The 18,916-nt window shown below is 34.4% G+C and overlaps 1 protein-coding gene across 1 annotated transcript; it reads right to left on the bottom strand.

Annotated features, from left to right (window-relative positions):
• Positions 1 to 9,225: 9,225 nt before the first annotated feature.
• LOC110936919 (2,3-bisphosphoglycerate-dependent phosphoglycerate mutase) lies at positions 9,226 to 14,535 on the bottom strand. The gene is made up of 8 exons (XM_022179325.2): positions 14,317 to 14,535; positions 12,166 to 12,434; positions 11,867 to 12,090; positions 11,516 to 11,634; positions 11,278 to 11,434; positions 10,327 to 10,428; positions 10,128 to 10,247; positions 9,226 to 9,592 (listed from the first exon to the last, which is right to left on the bottom strand). Exons 2-8 carry the CDS (start codon positions 12,431 to 12,433, stop codon positions 9,548 to 9,550), a joined length of 1,035 nt encoding a protein of 344 aa, XP_022035017.2. The 5' UTR covers position 12,434; positions 14,317 to 14,535; the 3' UTR covers positions 9,226 to 9,547.
• Positions 14,536 to 18,916: the final 4,381 nt, after the last annotated feature.

Below are 18,916 nucleotides of genomic sequence, written 5' to 3'. Positions count from 1 at the left end.
GACTGGGCTGCTGTGAAACGTATCTTGCGGTATCTTCAGGGCACAGTTCAGCTTGGATTATACTTTCGTCATGACACAGGTTCCAGGTTACAGGCCTTCTCTGACTCTCATTGGACTCAAGATATTCACGCATACTCGGATTCTGACTGGGCAGGCTGCCCCATCGATCGTCGTTCCACGGGGGGATTTGCTATCTATTTAGGCTCTAATTTGATTTCTTGGGCTGCTCGAAAACAAAGAACTGTCTCTCGATCGTCTACAGAATCCGAATATAAGGCCATTGCTGACACTGTTGCTGAGCTGATCTGGTTAAAGTCGCTTCTTCAGGAACTTGGAATAGTTCATCAATCTCCGACTCTTTGGTGTGATAATCTTGGTGCAACCTATCTCTCTGCGAATCCCGTTTTTCATGCTCGTACTAAGAAGCATGTAGAGGTCGATTACCATTTTGTCGTTGCTCAGGGCAATCTTAATGTCAAGTTCATATCTACAAATGATCAAATTGCTGATGTGTTTACCAAACCGTTACCCTCTCAACGATTTCTGCTGTTAAGATCCAAGTTGCCTTGCGGGGGAATATTAGACTTAATAGTTAAGATAGAATTAGTTTAATAATAGAGGGTTTAGAATGTAATTTATTTATCTATATAATCTCCTATTATTATTATTATCAATAATACAATTCATGAGGTGCTATACACATTTTCAAATGAATGAATGAATGTCAGTTCTCTTGGATTTTCTTCTTGGTATTGCTTACTTAACTCTTTTATGTAATATACCTAAAGTTGTTGTTCGAAATGATGAGCGAAAACAAATGTCTGATATGATCACATGAAGCATAATAATAATAATAATAATTATGAGCCATCTTTCACATAAAGAATCAATCAAACATAATAATGATAACTTGTAGCGTAGAGTCTTCTTAACCAGTTAATAATAGTTTAGGTTTCTCACTTTCTTTCTTGACATACTATACTATCCAGGTTGTACTTTAATTTTTATTATTATGTGTAATATATGTTATGACCAAATTACGTTGAAAGCAAGTGCTTAAAACTCCCCAAGCCAAGTCCCTTTTTTTATTATAATAATATTTATATTCTTCAGATTGCTTGCTGAAGTTACGTATGAATTAATGGCGTGAAGGGAGCTTGGGAGAAAGGTTAGTCTGTTATTAACCCTAGCAGCAGCGATGACGACGATTTCAAAACAGAATCTGGCCAGTCTGGTGACTTTTATGTCTGCAGTAATATTGGCACTTGAGAAGTTTCTTATATATTGGACATTTCTGCATAGTTACAAACAACAATTGTTTGCTTTAAATTTATATTTTAAACATTCTTCTTTGTGAAAACCGCTACCTATTTAACCAGGAGGACAAAACTTATGTGTAATTCTTCAATTGATGGATGGATGTTATTTCTTTTTGGTTAGTTCTTCTATATAACCATTTATTTATGAATTAAAGCTTCTTCAATTGAATTGAATTGATGATGTTATTTTAAAGATGTTTTAATTAATTTAATGCAGCAGATAGAAGAACTAGAAAAAGGCATCATCGCAGGAGGAAACAAACAATTTTACATTAATTAGTTGATCTTTTACAATATTATGTTCCTTTGCTTGAGACTTTTGCTATCACAAAGCAGCATTCATTATATGAAGAAGGTATTGTTTAAGTTAAAGTTTACTAATTTTGACTTTGGTACTCGGTTGAAGTACTTGAGGTGGCATGCCACATAATAAACTATATTATATTTCTAATAATAATAATATATGCTTAAGAAAACAATAGATTGCACCCGTTTCGACCCGAACCCGTTTTGACCCATGACCCGTTTGCCAGATGGTAATGATCTTTCACGAATATAATAATAATATATGTACATAATCCTATATTTCTAAAAAAACCAAATAATAGATTTCGAACCTTCAGTTCCAAGTTTAAACCGTCAAATCGTTAAAAATTCACCGGGCCATAAACCGGCCAAACCAGCCGACTTTTTTTTGGTATGCGTCGGTTTCAGCAGTTTATGAACACCCCTAATTTCTGGATTTTTTTCTTTCATTGATTTTACAGGTGCACAAATCTGTAAGTGGCAAGTCTAAGCTGCAGGCAGGCAGAACACTTGGAGATTTCACAGTCACCGATGGCGGGTGGCTTTATATTTGAACTTCAATGAATCAAAGCATATGATATGATTGACTAGAAGCTCCATGACATACCATTCTCTTGTGATCTCACCATTGCAGATTCAGAACCTCCTGTATTGAGATTATTAGTGCTTCCATGTTATGCATACAATATCACTTGTCTGATTTGATTTGTTTGGTACGTCCGTCCTATTATAATTCATTCAGTGAGCATGTCATGTCTGAACTCAATTTACTTTTAAAGTGAACAAGGTAAGTAGTAATATTAATTAAGTTTATAAAATCTTGTCAATGAACATTGATCACCAACGAATACTACATGGGATTTGCAGGTTCAAACAACAATGGAAAGAAAGACTTGTTGAAGAACATGGTGAAGTTACAAAGCAAACTAAAGACTGACTATTGGGAGTTGCAAACTAGATATATTTTTCAAGAATTTCATTATTATTGATAATATAATACTAGATCTTTATTAGTTTACCTATCTTTGATCCAATAAGCTTCTCTTCTCTTTGGTTGTAAACACAGATAGAAATGGTTAGTTTACCTTTGTATGTATGATTCAATAAGCTCCTATTCTTACTTTTGCAAGTTTTGTGTCTTGTAATTGATATTTTGATAACGAGTATACAAAACAACAAGTTTTTTCTTACTATGTTTTAAGCAATGTTTACAACATCTATTCGGAACACCGAACCGTCTAGCTATCGGTTGCATCTCTTAATCTTTAATATGAAATCATTCGGGACACCCGCTGCAATCTGGTATTGACATATAATCAATCACATTTTGAATTAGAACCCTTAGATTGCATTGTAGAGTATTCAAAAATTGCAGCCGAACAAAACATTATGGTTTCTATCTTGAGAAAATCCTAATACTATTTGCCATTACCTTTTGACTAGCAAACTGGCAAACGTAAACTCACCACCTACTTTATTATGTTTTCATTAAAGATACGGCCAAATATTCCACAGTCGTCATATTTTGTCTTCTATAAAATTTTGGGCAACCAGAAGACTAGATTGACAGAAGTTTCTTTTATTTTATAAACATTTTTTTTTTTTTTGAGAAGTAACTAAATTGAACTCGTTTGTTTTTTTTCCCATTATTCTACATATACAAAAAGAAGCTGAGGGAATAGTGTCAGGCAGCTTGTCTGGCACTCCCCTATTGGACCAAATCAATTTTTAATTTAATTTTATTCCTAGCTTAAAATTACGGTTTCGTCCTCTGTTTAAAATTACATTTTCGTCCCTAATTCAAAATAAAATTATATTTTTGCCCTTACTCAAAATTTACGTTTTTGCCCTCAGTTCAAAAACCCATTTCTAATTCTATTCCCAGTTTAAATTTACGGTTTCGCCCTCCGTCTAAAATTACGCTTTTGCCCCCGTTCAAAATAAAAATATGTTTTTGCCCTTAGCTCAAAATTACAATTTTGCCTCCCAACTCAAATTTACGTTTTTGCCCACAGTTCAAAATAAAATTATGTTTTTCCCCATAGCTCAAAATTATGATTTTGCCCTCCGCATATACAAAAAGGAGTTGAGGGAATAGTGCCAGGCAACTTGCCTGACACTCCTCTATTGGACCAACCAATTTTTAATTTAATTTTATTCCTAGCTTAAAATTATGGTTTCGTCATTTGTTTAAAATTACGTTTTTGCCCCTAATTCAAAATAAAATTATATTTTTGCCCTGGCTCAAAATTTACGCTTTTGCCCTCAGTTCAAAAACCCATTTTTAATTCTATTGCCAGTTTAAATTTACGGTTTCGCCCTACGTCTAAAATTACGCTTTCGCCCCCCGTTCAAATAAAAATATGATTTTGCTCCTAGCTCAAAACTACGATTTTGCCCCCCAACTCAAATTTACGTTTTTGCCCACAGTTCAAAATAAAATTATGTTTTTCCCCATAGCTCAAAATTATGATTTTGCCCTCAGTTCAAAATTATGATTTCGCCTCCAGTTCAAAATATTTTTACGATTTTGCCCTCTGTTCAAAATTATGATTTTGCTCCCATTTCAAAAATTACGATTTCTCCCCAGTTAAAAATTATGATCTTGCCATCGTTTTACTTTTTTTTTTTGTGCAAAACTATAGTACTGTTTTATTTTTTGTTGGTTGATTCAATGTAACTTTTATTGTCTCATGCAGTTGTTTAACACTCGCTCATTGGTCCTGACAAATTAGTATTTTACCCTCAGCTCAAAATTACAGACCTGTTATTGTTTTAATTTTTTTTAGCAAAACTATGGTACTGTATTCGTTTAATTGGTTATCTCGATATACTTTTTTTAGATCGTGTTATAAGTAGTATGTACAAGTAACCTAAATACATGCATACATGTTATGAAACTAAGAAATATTTGATTTAACGCCCCGCAACGCGGGCGGGCATAGGTGTAATTTTTATTCGTCCAGGCATGCCTGGTACATGCTCATTTGTCCTGAAAATTACAACTATGCTCCCAGTTTAAAATTATAGTCTTTCCATCGTTTTAGTTATTTTTAGTAAAAGTATGGTAGTGTTTTTGTTTTAATTGGTTGACTCGATGTAATTTTTTTTGAGATCGTGTTATGAGTAGTATGTACAAGTAACCGAAACACAGACATACATGTTATGAGAGAGAAATTTTCGGCTTATTGCCCTGCAACGCGGGCAGGGCAAAAACTAGTGTATAGAAATGGCGGAGTTGATGATTAAGGGAAGAACAATCGCTAATTTATAAATTTTGGGGTTGGTGATGAACCTTGTGTTGTACATGCTTTTACCTTGAAAATAATATTTAGGGTAAATTACTTTTTGAGTCCTTGTGTTTTAGTGGTTTTAACTAGTTGAGTCCAAAAGCAAAAAGTTTAACGACCTGAGTCCCTATAAGCATTTTCATTAACCATTTGAGTCCTTATGAGTTTAATTTTGTTCATTTTATAACGATTTGAGTCCAAAAAATTGGACTCAAAATGTTAAAATTTGGATTCAAAAGGACTCAAATGGTTAATGAAAATGCTTATAGAGACTCAGGTCGTTAAACTTTTTGCTTTTGGACTCAACTAGTTAAAACCACTAAAACACAGGGACTCAAAAAGTAATTTACCCTAATATTTATAACATAAAAACGTTTTATAGTTGTAGAGGTGCCTTAATATTCCGAGTTATATGTTTTCGAATTTCTATCATTGTATTTGTGTTTATGGTAAACCAGTGGGTTATAACCCCCTTTGTGCGGGTTCGAAATGTATACAAAAATAATATAAGTAAATCGTAATGAAATATTCTACGTGCCAATAAAAAAACCATGTCACGGCAGTATATTCGAAAGTGATAGAAAACTTATTGGTTCAATCCGTTACGTTATTGACAATCGTTAACCAAAAAACGAATAACTATGGTGGGTTCGTAACGTAAATAAAATAACATACTTATGACGATATATACAAAACCATATAAACAAATACTTGCGGCTCGTTCAGAACGTAAATAAAGTAATCTACTATGAATCTAAATATTAATAAAAGACTACAAATAATGTTACATGGCATTCTCTCCTTCAACCTCTTATTTATATTTATTTAATATATTTCTTTTAATATTAATAACCAATATATAATATCACTTATCTTTATCTTTTATCTTTATCTTTTATCCTTATCTTTATTTTAATATTAATAAATTCAATTAATAATAATAATATTATAAATATCTAAATCTAATATCTAATAAATTATTAATATCTCTTAAACTAATATGAAAATAATTAATTCATAAATATTAAACTAAAATAAATAATTTAAAACCATATCATGTATTATGCAGATAATAAATAAGTATTTAACCATTAACTAGAGTTTACTCTATTAATATAATATTTTATTTAAGTTTATAAAAATAAAATTTGTAATTTTTTTTTTTTTGTAATTTTGGTGTTATACCTCATGTATAGGGTTTTTTTTTTCATTTCTAACCCAAAACTTTTACTCTTTTGCAATTTAGACCTTTGTTTTTTTTACTTTTAACCTAAAGCTTTTCATCTTTTGCAATTTAACCCCAACTCTTTTTATTTTTCAATTTTGGTCCACCATACTTTTCATCATTCCCAAGTTTTTCGTTTCGTTCTAAATTTTGTGAGTTAGCGCATCGCAACGTGCGTGTAGGGTTCAACATTTTTTCGTGTATTTTTTCCCGTTTGGCCTGCCGCAACACATCTATATTTCTCCATTTGACAAGTTCGTCGCAACGCGCGGGTTCTTTATTGACTTAGTTATTTTTTCTATGTTTTACGTTTTGGTTTAACTTCTCTGCAACGAGCGTGCATGATTCAAAGATTTTACGTTAGCTTTTTGGCCAGCTTTATTTTTTTCGTTTTTACTTATTTTGTTTTTACGAGCTTTTTCGATGTTGGTAATCGCTGATAGTGGTATAACATTGGTACTACCTGACACAGTTTTATGACAACCGCTGCAACGCGGGGGCTTAATACTAGTTTTCGAAAATAAAGTAATCTGCTACGAATGTGCATTAAGAATTAAGAATTAAAAAAACTAAAAAAAGCAAAAGAAAAATAAGTAAAATGAAAAAAAACTAAAAGTTAGAGGGTCTAAATAATAATTACAATATAATATGAGAGGGAAAAACTAAAAGTTTGAGAGTCTAAATAGTAATTATAATAAAGTGAAAGGGTAAATAAAACTAATAATAAAAAATCTTATTAAAGTTGAGGGGTTAAACATGTAATTACAAAAGTTGAAGGGCCGTATAATAAAATTAATAAAGATCAGGAGGTGTACTGAAAAATTATGCACTAAAAGACATAAAAAAACTATGGTAAACCTTGTTTAAAAATTGTCATGTTAATAATTAGATGATAGAACTAGGGCTGTAAACGAACCGAACGAACACGAACAAGGCTTTGTTCGTGTTCGTTCGTTAAGGAAATAAATGTGTTCACGAACGGTTCATGAATACTTACCGAACGAGATTTTATGTTCGTGTTCGTTCATTAAGGAAATGGGCGTGTTCGCGAACGGTTCACGAACACAAACGAACACAAATAAATTTGGCGAACGCGACGAAGGATAAATCTAGATGGCCCAGAGAGTAGCACTCGAACTTGAATCCCTTATTGTGGAACGGAGGTCGATCGTATTCGCCAATGTAAATAATGAGAAATGAAAGGGAAATGATGCATAAACAAGGTGAAAGTGGGTTTCCTAGTTTAATTGTTAGGGTAATAAAATAAATAAAAGTTTAATAATATAAAAAGTGCAAATAAAATATAAGAAAGTATAAAGATCTTCAATTAAAACACAAACATACGAACATAAACGAACGCAGCTCAACGAGTGTTCACGAACACCTTACCGAACGTTCACGAACATAATCGAACGAACGAGACCTCTGTTCATGTTCGTTCATTTAACTAATCGAACGAAATTTCTTGTTCATGTTCATTCGTTTATTAAACGAACGAACATAAACGAACTTCCCGCCGAACGGTTCACGAACTGTTCGCTGAACGTTCGGTTCGTTTACAGCCCTAGATAGAACCAATCTCGTAAAGGATGCAAACAAATAAATTTTTAAAGAATTGTGGAGGGTTCAGATGAGAAGACAAATTTTATAAGAATAAAAAGAATAAATTTTAAACCAATAGAGATGCTCCATTTTATTTCATTAATATGTGTATTTAATGTTATTAATAAGGGCATATATGTAAATTTCTAATTGTAATTAATTAGCTAACTAATTAAATTTGTAACTCACTTTTAAAGATACTCTTTCAAGATAAAATAATTTAGGGTGAAGGACAATTTTCGACATGTGTAGGATAAATTTTAGTATGTGTAGGATAAATTCTTAAATGTGTATGATAAATTTAGATATGCGTAGAGTAAATTTCGGTAAATATAAGATATATGTAGGATAAATTTTGAAATATGTAGGATAAAATGTTTTTTGCTTTATTAATGAGAGATAGCATAATTAATGGGAGGAGTTATAAACTATTTAATATTTTACCATTATGCCATTTCTTCTTTTTCTTATCACATTAAATTTCTTCTCAAATGAACCTTCCCCTAGAAGAATTAACTGCAACAAGTAGTAAATAATAGCGTGACCAACTCATGACCCACATGTTGTGGTCGTTTCCTACCACTAATTTCATCGAAGATAGCTAGCTCAAGGACGATCACCACAAGATAGGGTGCAAGGGAACATGGGCCAAACGACATTAAAGGTAAAGTTCGACGTCATAAGCACAAGTTTGTAAATTTAGCATAGATGATCGCTCCACATCACATCACCGGTTTGGATTGGCCAATTAAAGTCTTGTGGCCTGACTCGTTCGCGTTTATTAAGCCGTTTTCTCTTTTATTGCCATTCCATTAGTCGTTCATACTGGCAAATGAATTAGGTTTATCTTTTAATTTATATTTTTTCATAGTCCAATGTTATATAAGTTGCAAGTCCTGTCGTTTTAACAAAAAAAAAAAAAAAAAAAAAGAAAAAAAAAAGAAAAATTAAATAACCAGAACACTGAACACAACTACGTTTCCACAATTTCATAGTCATGTCTTACACAATACTATATACCTCAACATCACATAACACATAGACATGGGATCTAAAAGGTTTGGTTTTCTCCTGTTTTGGATACAAACTATGGATAGTCACACCAAACCGGGGCGTTATCAAAGCCCTCGCCAAGCCCTTAATACGTATATAGTCAATTTTAAACTATACATATTTGTATATTACGAAAAGCTTAGGGAAAATGTGTGGTCCAGAATGCTTCTCAAGTTTCTCAATTAGCCTAGTGTTTCTCATACGATCCTAACCCTGGATATATATAAAAATGGGTTCAGGAGAAAACAACTAGAAGTATGAAAACGGTGAGAACGATTTTCAACCATAAGTTTTTTGTGATTTGTGGCTAAGATGATGCAGTGACATTTTTGTAAATAATGGGAACTTTAGAACTATCAGGAGGGGTAAAATTGGAAGATCCAAACAAGAGAACCTTACTTATATCCATATTTTGCAAAAAAAAAAAAAGAAAAAAAAAAGACACCTATCATTCATTTAACAATAAAACGCATTACATAACTAATTTTAGAAAGAAAAACTGTAAGAATCGCATAAGCAATCTAAGTTTAGACAAGAAAGAAATTCACCCAGACCTTGTGTTGCTACTGCTTCATAAAAGGTATTATATGTTTTCATAGTACTTTTATCTTATAAGATTGTCTTTGCTACATTTAGAAACTGGAAACCAAAAGGTATATGTACCCATGACAAGAACATGCTCCTATGAAAACCGCAAGAAACTGGTACACGGTTTAGTTTTGATGTCCATACGCATGGGAGATTCTTTGACATCAGTGTAGCATCTCATCTAGCTTCTGCCTGTATTTAGCCAAATTCTGCAACCAGGACGAAAAATATATTCAAATGACGACGAATACACGAGTTTGATACATCTGATACTACAAGTCTACAAGTTTGGCCACTAGTCATATGTCTAAAACAACACCCGCAATGGGGGCATCCAAGGATGGACGACACATTGTTGGGTTTAGGGGTGTGAATTTCTGACAGGACATGAACAAACCAAGGACTTGTGGGTTTGGGTTTAGTCTAAACAGGTTCGTGTCGGTTTCCGGTCGAACTTGTGAACACATTTAGCTGAACGGTCCCAGCCCGGTTGACTAGGCGGGTTTACGTATTGACCCGTTTATTTTTATAAAATTTTTAAAAGAAATATGTTGTGTCATAACTTCAAATTATAGGGTATTGTATTATGACAAGATTTTAAGAGATAAAAGAAAGGAGAAGAGGGACCCAGCTAAAAAATGTATGGACAACCAGATTGCATGTGGTAAAAAAAAAAAATTAACATGTGGGACCCAGCTAAAATTATCTTTAGTTTTAAAGCAATAAAAAGGAAAATATGGTGACCTTAGTATAGGCATAGACGCCGGCCTCAGTGGGGGCGGCTGGACTTCCTCTTCTGATGTATTTGTCCTCTTTAACAATGTAAAGCATCGGTATCCCGGTGGATAGTTCCAAGCTTATAACCTAATAATATAAAGCATATGGTTTTCAAAATAATCAGAAAACATATATACACAAGCATAATTATGTTACATTCTCTTACCTCTTGGGATGTGAGTTCGTCGAGATACATTATGATAGACCTCAAGGAATTCCCGTGTGCAGCAATCATCACATTTTTTCCTTGTTGGAGTTGAGGTTCAATCTGAAAGACTCCAATGTTAGACTGGAATGTTCAATAATCTTTTAGGGTGCACCATGCCATGCCATGCCATGCAGTGGCGAAGCTTGAGATTTCCGACCGGGGGGTCAAAAGCGTATATACCCAAAAATTTCTATAAAATTGGGGGGGGGGGGGGGTCGAAAACGTATATACCCAAAAATTTCTATACAAAAACTGCATACTCTCCACTACTGACTGAAAAGTTCGGGGGGTCGGCCGCCCCCACTATGCTACCCCCTCGATGCCATGGCTTAAACCGATGGTCTTCTGGTCGTAAAAAAAGTAACCATGCTGATTGCTCCAAGACTCAACCCACATGATTTGTTTTCTTTTACTCATCCTTGATTGACTTGAATGTCAAACATGAATTTAACACAATAATTATACCTAAAATTGAATTACATGACCAGACCAGACCGAGGGAATTTTATTCGTACTTCATAAAACGCCTCCCCTTAAAAAACAAAACAAAAAAAAGTTCTCCCCTTTCTTTTAAAAAAAAAAGGTCATTTTTCTAAAAACAAGGTCCTTTTTAGTCATTTATCTAAACAATAAATAATCAGAATTTCATGCTTGGTGAAATCTGAAATTACAACTTCAAACATTACAAGCAAATCTAAACACGTTTCTACACATTATATTACAGTTGATTTTCTGATTCGATGTTCTAACATCACATAATCACTTTTAAAACACACATCCAAACACCCCCAAAGTGTGACAGCTAATAGAACACACAATAAATATGAGACATAAAATGGCAAAACCGCAACAATATGAAATAAAATGGCAAAAAAATGCAAGAAATATGAAATAAAGTAGCAATCTTACTTGATCTTTGAAGTATGCGACGGCTCTTTCAGCACACATTTCCAAACTCTCTCCATTTGGTGGAGGTATATCATAACTACGTCTCCACTCATGTACTTGTTCTTTTCCATATTTATCTGCGGTTTCCTGCTTATTTAGGCCCTGCAGTTCCCCATACCTGAAGAAAAAACAACGGAAATCTAAGAAATGTAGAATGTGTGTGTGTGTGTATAAACAAATATGTATAAGTAATACTTACATTCTTTCATTTAGTTGCCACGCTGTAACCACAGGTATACATTGCTTCTTTGTTTCTTCACTAAAAATTTGACTCCAAGCCTTCGCTTGTTCATTTTCATCATGCATGACAATAGGTACCTACAAACCAGCAAGAATTATATTCATTCAAAATTATGCATCAGTTTTGAGAATGTTGTAACTGAATGTGACAAGTTCAACTCATCCAGTTATGTATGGACTGATTGGGGTCATACTTCGACCCAAATGGGTCAAATAAAAAACAACCTCCTAAATCCGTGTATTCAAATAATACAGTTTTTAAATCATATTTAACGCATTATTATACATATATAACTTGAAAATTGAGTACCTTTTTGCGGCGATGTTGGGTCATGGCAAGCATAGCCGTCATCTGCGCGCGAATCAAGGCAGATGTGTATATCATGTCAATGGGTATATTGCTTATCCTCTTACCAGCTTCGATAGCTTCCTCCACGCCCTTCTTTGTTAATGGCACATCAACACAACCAGTGAACAAGTTCTTCTCATTCCAAAGAGACTCACCATGCCTTATCAATATCAAAGCCGCTTCACCTGAAACATTTAACTCCACTTGAGAAGTTTTGCGAAAAAAAAAAATCCATGATGAAATGAAGCAAGATATCGTACTCGATTTCTTTGAGGGGTCCTTGATGGTGCTACTTGATTGGGCTAAAATTGGATTGTTAGCTGAGTTCTGATAAGATGAAGATGATGCTTGAATCGACCCACAACTTCTCTTACTACAACAATAACCTTCTCGTTTTAATGGTTCAAACGAACCTCCTCTGAACAGCTTCATAGAAATATTTCCACAGTCCTGGTGCAGGGCAGATTTACCGATATACCCGTGAGATTGACGGGTAGCAATAGATTGGTGAGACGCCATTGCAGCCATTCTGGAAATCAACAATTGCGTATTAGCTTCTAGAATACATCAAGATTAACCATATATCAATTATTTGAAACAATTTTAATTAGTTTCACATCGAGAAAACAGACAAAAAAATCTCAAGTTCTTAAACAAACAAAGCCATTCCAAAAACATTTGCAAATCTCAAGTCAAATCACATATGATCCCATAAGTTGCAACTCAACATCATAGGGGCATTCATTTCAGAACTAAGAATACGATGAGTACTGCGTGAACCACATAAATCACTTGTACCTTGTGCTTTACGTGTGATACAAAAGGCAGTTGCATAACCTTCTAGAGTCCTACCCCACTATCTCATTAAATCATCAATGCACTAGGTACAAGTGGTTTATGCATTTCTTGTAGTTCTCCACAAGTTCCGAAACGAACAATATAAAATGTAAACGAGTCTATCATAACTTGTGCTTGAATAGACTTCTAATCATTCTAATTATTCCAACCCATCATCAAAACTAGACACCAAAAGAATATTCACTCCCTTATACTAGTACCTCCACATGTTGACTTTGAAGGTCAAACATATACTTCGCAACTTCAAAGCTAAAATTAGCAGATCTAATTACAACCTAACTTAAACATCACAACAACAATCAATCATCTACAAACAACCTACAATCGTGTATTAGCTTCTAGAATACATTAAGATTAACCAAATTTCTATGACTTTAAACATTTTTTATTTGGTTTTGTATCAAGAAAATAGCAACAACAATCCTAATTTCTTAAACAAATAAAGTCATTCCAATAACATTTGTGAATCTCAAGTCAAATCACATATCATCCCATAAGTTGCAACTCAACATCAGAGGGGTGTTCAATGTTTAAAAGAACGGAAACGAGTTTCGAGGCGTTTTCCCTTCGCCTCACGAGGCGTAAGCCTCGAGGCGAAACGAGGCATAAGGCCGACGCGGTATTAATAAATTAATATAAAAATTATATATATATTATAAAAACAATAATACTAACTAATTTCATCATCAGATTCATCAAAATCATCAAAAACATACATAAAAAAGACATGAAGTGCTTGAAATTGACACAAAAAGTCAAAAACATCAAAACCAACTTTGAAAATCCCATGAGGCGCACATGAGGCGCAGCCTTTCTTAGCGCCTCACCCCCTCTGAGACGCATATGCAGTAAAAATCCCATGAGGCGAGCCTCAGACTCGTTTTTTGGCCGTTTTGCCTCGAGGCGCACGCCTCAAGCGTTTTTTAAAACCATGGGGGCGTTCATTTCAAAACCAAGAATACTTTGAGAACTCCGACAACCACATAAAGCACTGATAAGTGATATCACTAGTACAGTTTTACCTTTTGCTTTATGTGTAATAAAGTAATCGCCTACCTCATTATCTCATTAAATCATCAATGCACTAAGTACAACTACGTCATACGGTTCTCACAGTTCTCAACACAAAATTGGTTCTAAAAAAGGCGTCCCCTAAACGTCAAACGTAAACGAGTCTATCATAAACTGTGCTTAAAAAGACTTCAAATCATTCCAATCACACCAACTAATCATCAAAACTAGACACCAAAGGAATATTCCTCTCTTATACCACAACATCCACATGTTGACTTTCAAAGTCAAACACGAACAAACCACCTCTAAAACTAACATTAACAGATCTAACTAAAACCTAACATAAACATCACCACAACAAATCAATCATTCACAAACACCAAACAATAATCAAATTTGTACGAATCAAACGGCTTCAAATAAAAATCATACGGCACAAAATCACAACAAATGAATTTGAAACATGCACCTGATAAAATCGGAATGAAACAATTTAAAATCGTGCAAAAGTGAAATTAAGTAATGGAAATATGTCTTACATTACTGATGAAGTGAAGTAATTGGATGATTTGGCGATACAATCGATGCAGAGATGAAGATTTTGACGGTGTTTGTGTGTTAGGTGGAGTATAAATGGAGGATCGTTGAAAGAGGCGTTGGTATTTGTTGACAGCAAAATGTGGAAGAAGAAGAAGAAAGTGATAGGAAAATCTGGTAAGCTGCCAACTTGGATCAATGCAGGTTGGTAGGTAGTGTATAAATGTAAACTTTTAGGGTTACATACTTGCATTTCTATTTATGTTGTATTTTGGATTTTAACTTTATTGTTTTTTAACGGCGAATGTTACAATAACGACGTGACTTTTAAATTACATCAATTAATCATAATCAATTTTATGCATCATATGGTGGCGTTGATAGCCGAAAGACAATGGAGTGCATGCACTAATCGGCCTTTATCTTAATTGCTGAGTGTTATGTGTCTTATGACCAAGGCTTGATGCAAAACTACTATCAAGTCGGGGGGTCTCACTGGAAGCAGCATCTCTACTCTTAACGGGTAGAGGTAAGATTGTCTACATCTTACCCTACTTAGACCCTACCTTAGGTTTGCTATTGGTGAGATTTACTGAGTATGATGATGATGATGATGACGATGATGATGAATCATAATCAACTTCATATCATGAATCATTGAATTGAACCTTAGTCTTCTTCTCTTTAAGAGGCGAGAGCTTCTACCATCCATACAAAGTTGTTAACTCTTAGAGCATTCACATCTCATTCTCCTTCTCCATCTATATAATTTAACTAAAAAACATATATTTAAAAAAAAATGTTTCTTTTTAAAAACCTCACACATCTCATTCTCTATCTCTATCTCTATCTTTATCTTACTCACAAACACTTATTCCATTATTATTTTTTTATGTACTCACAATACATTATTGAGACTTAAATTTAAGCCTCTAAATATAAGGTTTGCTTTTGTTTTCTCTAAATAGTTCTGTATTATAAAGTATTAGGATCTGAGTTTGATTTGTTTGTGAATGTTTAAGATGAATGATGTAAGAAGATAACAAAGATGGAAATAATGCAGAGGAATAAAGATAAACTTTAAATCATGTTAGTGCATTCATTTGTCGTCTTCGTCTTATATCAAGTATCGGGTTCGTTACAGATCTGAACAAGAGTGATGTCATCATATTCAAAGATGACATCATAATGGTGACATCATCAATTGCATCATCACATGAAATTCTACACGAAATAGAAGTCACACATATAAGACAAAAGTTAATTTGGAGGTTTCGCTTGAAACTATGCATGAAGGTTTCGCTTGAATTAGTTTTAGGAGGTTTCGCTTGAGTTGACTTATGTGTCTTCAAGCGAAACTGGATTAGTATATATAGGTGGTTCATGCATTTCATTTGTAAAAGGTTTTTCAGAAAGAGATACCGAGGTGCTGCCGGTTTTCCTTTCGAATGTAAACACTGTTATATCAATACACAAGAGGTTTAAAGTGATAAACAAGCTGTTCCATCGTCAGTTTCTTAGTTTCCGCATCTGAAACTGATAAAATCTCTTCTGAACGACTCGTTTGGGTCACAATCCGATCCTACAAATCACAAACAAAGAGAGATTTGATTTCATCAAGAATACTTTTAACTGAATGATTGCAATTACAACGATTCACGTATGCATGAATTACAAACTCCCTCTCAGCCTAAGATCACTCTGATTTGCTCGTACAAAATGTCAAGGTGAAGTGATGAATAGAACAGTACGTACACTGTTCTATTTATAGTACAATGCAAACCTCTGAGGAATCTAAGCCAACGTCACCTAGACAATGACATCTAACAACTTCTAACAACCTCTAACATCTGCTAATACTAAAACACCGTTACATTGAAAACTCTGTTATACAACATCTGATGAGCCTTATCCTCTGTTGAGCCTCAGTAGACCTTTCTTCATCAGACTTTGTCTTCTTCAATCAAAGGGTGATCAGACCTTTGCCTTCAGCAGACTTTAGTCTTCATCAGTGGTTTACTTTGGCAGACCTTGTGAATCAGCAGACTTTGTTCTTCAACAGACTTTAGCTTTAGCAGACCTTTGGTTGCAGCAGATGTTTATTCCTTTGCCATTGGGAGGAGTATGCTCTTCAAACACTGTTATTGATGATTAGTTGATTGTAGATCATTTTGGCTTTCTATCATCTGTTCTTTTGGCGGGGTCCACATGAGGTCATGAGCCAACATTCCCCCCTTAGAACAGATGAAGCCAAAACCTATCTTTATTGCTGATCTTTATTTCTCATCAACATCTCCCGAATTTGCCCTTTGAATTGTAGTTCAAAGTCCAAGGAGATCATGTCATCAATATCCCTTTCAAGGTCGAGGTTCAAAAGATCTAGGAGATCACATGCACTCAGACCATATGCATTCTCCATTTTCAGCTTCTCAACACTACCATCTGATATGAGCAAAGTCAATACATGGGTGTCTGAGGATGACTTCCACTTTAGTATTTTTGGATCAGTTGGTTTTCTTGGGACAAGATTTATTAATGATGAGTTTGGTGATTGAGGCCTGCTGACAAGCTTTGCAAGAGTTTTTCTTAGTTGAGCAGCAAGTTGGTCAGCAGCCGGATCTATGTGGAAACCAAGCTGACATCTTATTCCCTCTTTTATGATTTTTTCATACTTCTGCTCATCGTCCTTATCAATCTGCTTTTGCATTTTTACTTGTCTTAAGGCAATTGTGGATAAAGCAGATGCTGAGGGCAGCTTTTTGGAAGTATGGATCTGTTGAGGGATGGCATCTGTTGTAGGATAAACTGCCTTTTAAGGAACTGTGGGATCTTTAGCTCTGAGTTGTTCCAACCTTTTGTAGGTCTCAACTATCTTAGATTCAGACCATTTGGCAATGGATCTAGCTATACCATAACTTGCAGCCACAAGCTCTGCTCTCATTCTTTTAACCTTCAATGCCTTATCTGGATTCACTTGTTTGCCTTTTTTTCCAATCAGGTGGAGTAGGCTTCATTGAAGGATCATTGAGCATTTTGGTGATTCTTTCAATTTCTTCCCTGATAGCATCAGATGACCATTCTTTAAATTGAGCTCTGGTTGCTTTGTATGGTTTATGCGCTATGATGTGTTAAATGTAGTCATCCCTTAGTTCCTTGTCAAGCTCAGCAGTGATTTGCTTCTCCGACATGGATTTGCTCAGGTCCTTAGCAAAGTCTTCAAGTTTTCTAACTTTGCTAAGCTCATGTGACAAGATGCCCTGATACTTCCTGTCATCCGTCCCTTTGTTGTTCTTTTTTGCTATGTTCTCAGCCTGTTTTGTTTTTTACTTCAGATACTTATCTAAGTTTCTAGGCTTTCTATAACTATAAAGAGATGGGAAGGATCTTTGTGATGCATCCTCTGTTGAAAAATTATTCAATTTCACCTTTGACAGTGTGCACTTTAAAATAAATGAATTATGGATCCAGGTAATGGATTACATCTTAGATATGTTAAGAAATGAACCCCAAGCGATTAAGATGAGTTTGGATAGGTTTGGATGTAAAATGGGTGAAAAATAAATGTGCAGAGCTGACACGGCCGGGTGAACACTTGACACGGCCGGGTGAAGGTTCTGTGAAAAATATATGTTTACTTGACACGGCCGGGTGGACACTTGACACGGCCGGGTGAAGGGGCTGAAAAAGAAAGAGGAAAAAAATAATTTCTTGTGTTTACTTTTGTTCAAATGCTTTGATTTCTAATCGTTTGAATGAAATTGCATGATAGGTAACAATGTACTTTAGACCTAGGAGGTGTAAGGAAATTTTACTAATAAAATTTCACTTCCTATAGTTGATTTAAATGAATGAGTTTAATGTATACCGGGAATCGGGTTCATAAACCCCATGTACGGAACTCCAGATAATGTAAAACTTCTATGGTTATAATGTTCATATGAGTATAAACAAATGAGTTGTTTGGTAAAAACATGAACGGGTCAATAATTAGTAAATGAATATTAAGTCGAAAACATATAAGTCGTAAACATGTGAATGGATGGGACTTGTTTATAAGTAGGTCTATTATCGGATGATACAATAGTATAAGTACATGAGCATAAAGTGGTAAGTAAGAGCTTGTAGGTGCGTGTGTATGTAGGAATGTATGCATGTATAAATGTAATTTGCTATGAATGTACGTGGTTATGGTTTTCAATATGTATGAGTATCGATGAATACTAATAATGTGCCTTGAGATTGGAGGTAATGCAGGAATGAGAACGTCAGGTTCATGAGGAATTGAAGCCGAACTTGGAACAAGAGACTTAAAGAGGATGATTGAGTGAATCCAAGCTTATATTGTGAAATGTTAAATGATTTTCGACTATAGAGAATTATGTTGTATGGTGTTGCCAGTGACTAACGGTTAAGTTGTTTATGATGTTCACAAGAATTATACGGATCTCCTCTATTGCTAACAAAGACAAGCGGGCATAGATCGAGTCAAAGAGCAAGGATTGTACGGAAAGAACGGTCACATAGCTTTAATTATGTAACGCCTTAAAGTGATATCTGGAAGTGAATGTTGTAAATTCATTTTAGTAAATGTTTAATAGTTTT

This window comes from Helianthus annuus, chromosome 4 (assembly GCF_002127325.2).
Source record: "Helianthus annuus cultivar XRQ/B chromosome 4, HanXRQr2.0-SUNRISE, whole genome shotgun sequence".
Lineage (NCBI taxonomy): Eukaryota > Viridiplantae > Streptophyta > Magnoliopsida > Asterales > Asteraceae > Helianthus > Helianthus annuus.
Note: the sequence above shows the minus strand (reverse complement) of the source record. Positions and strands in the feature narration are given on the sequence as shown.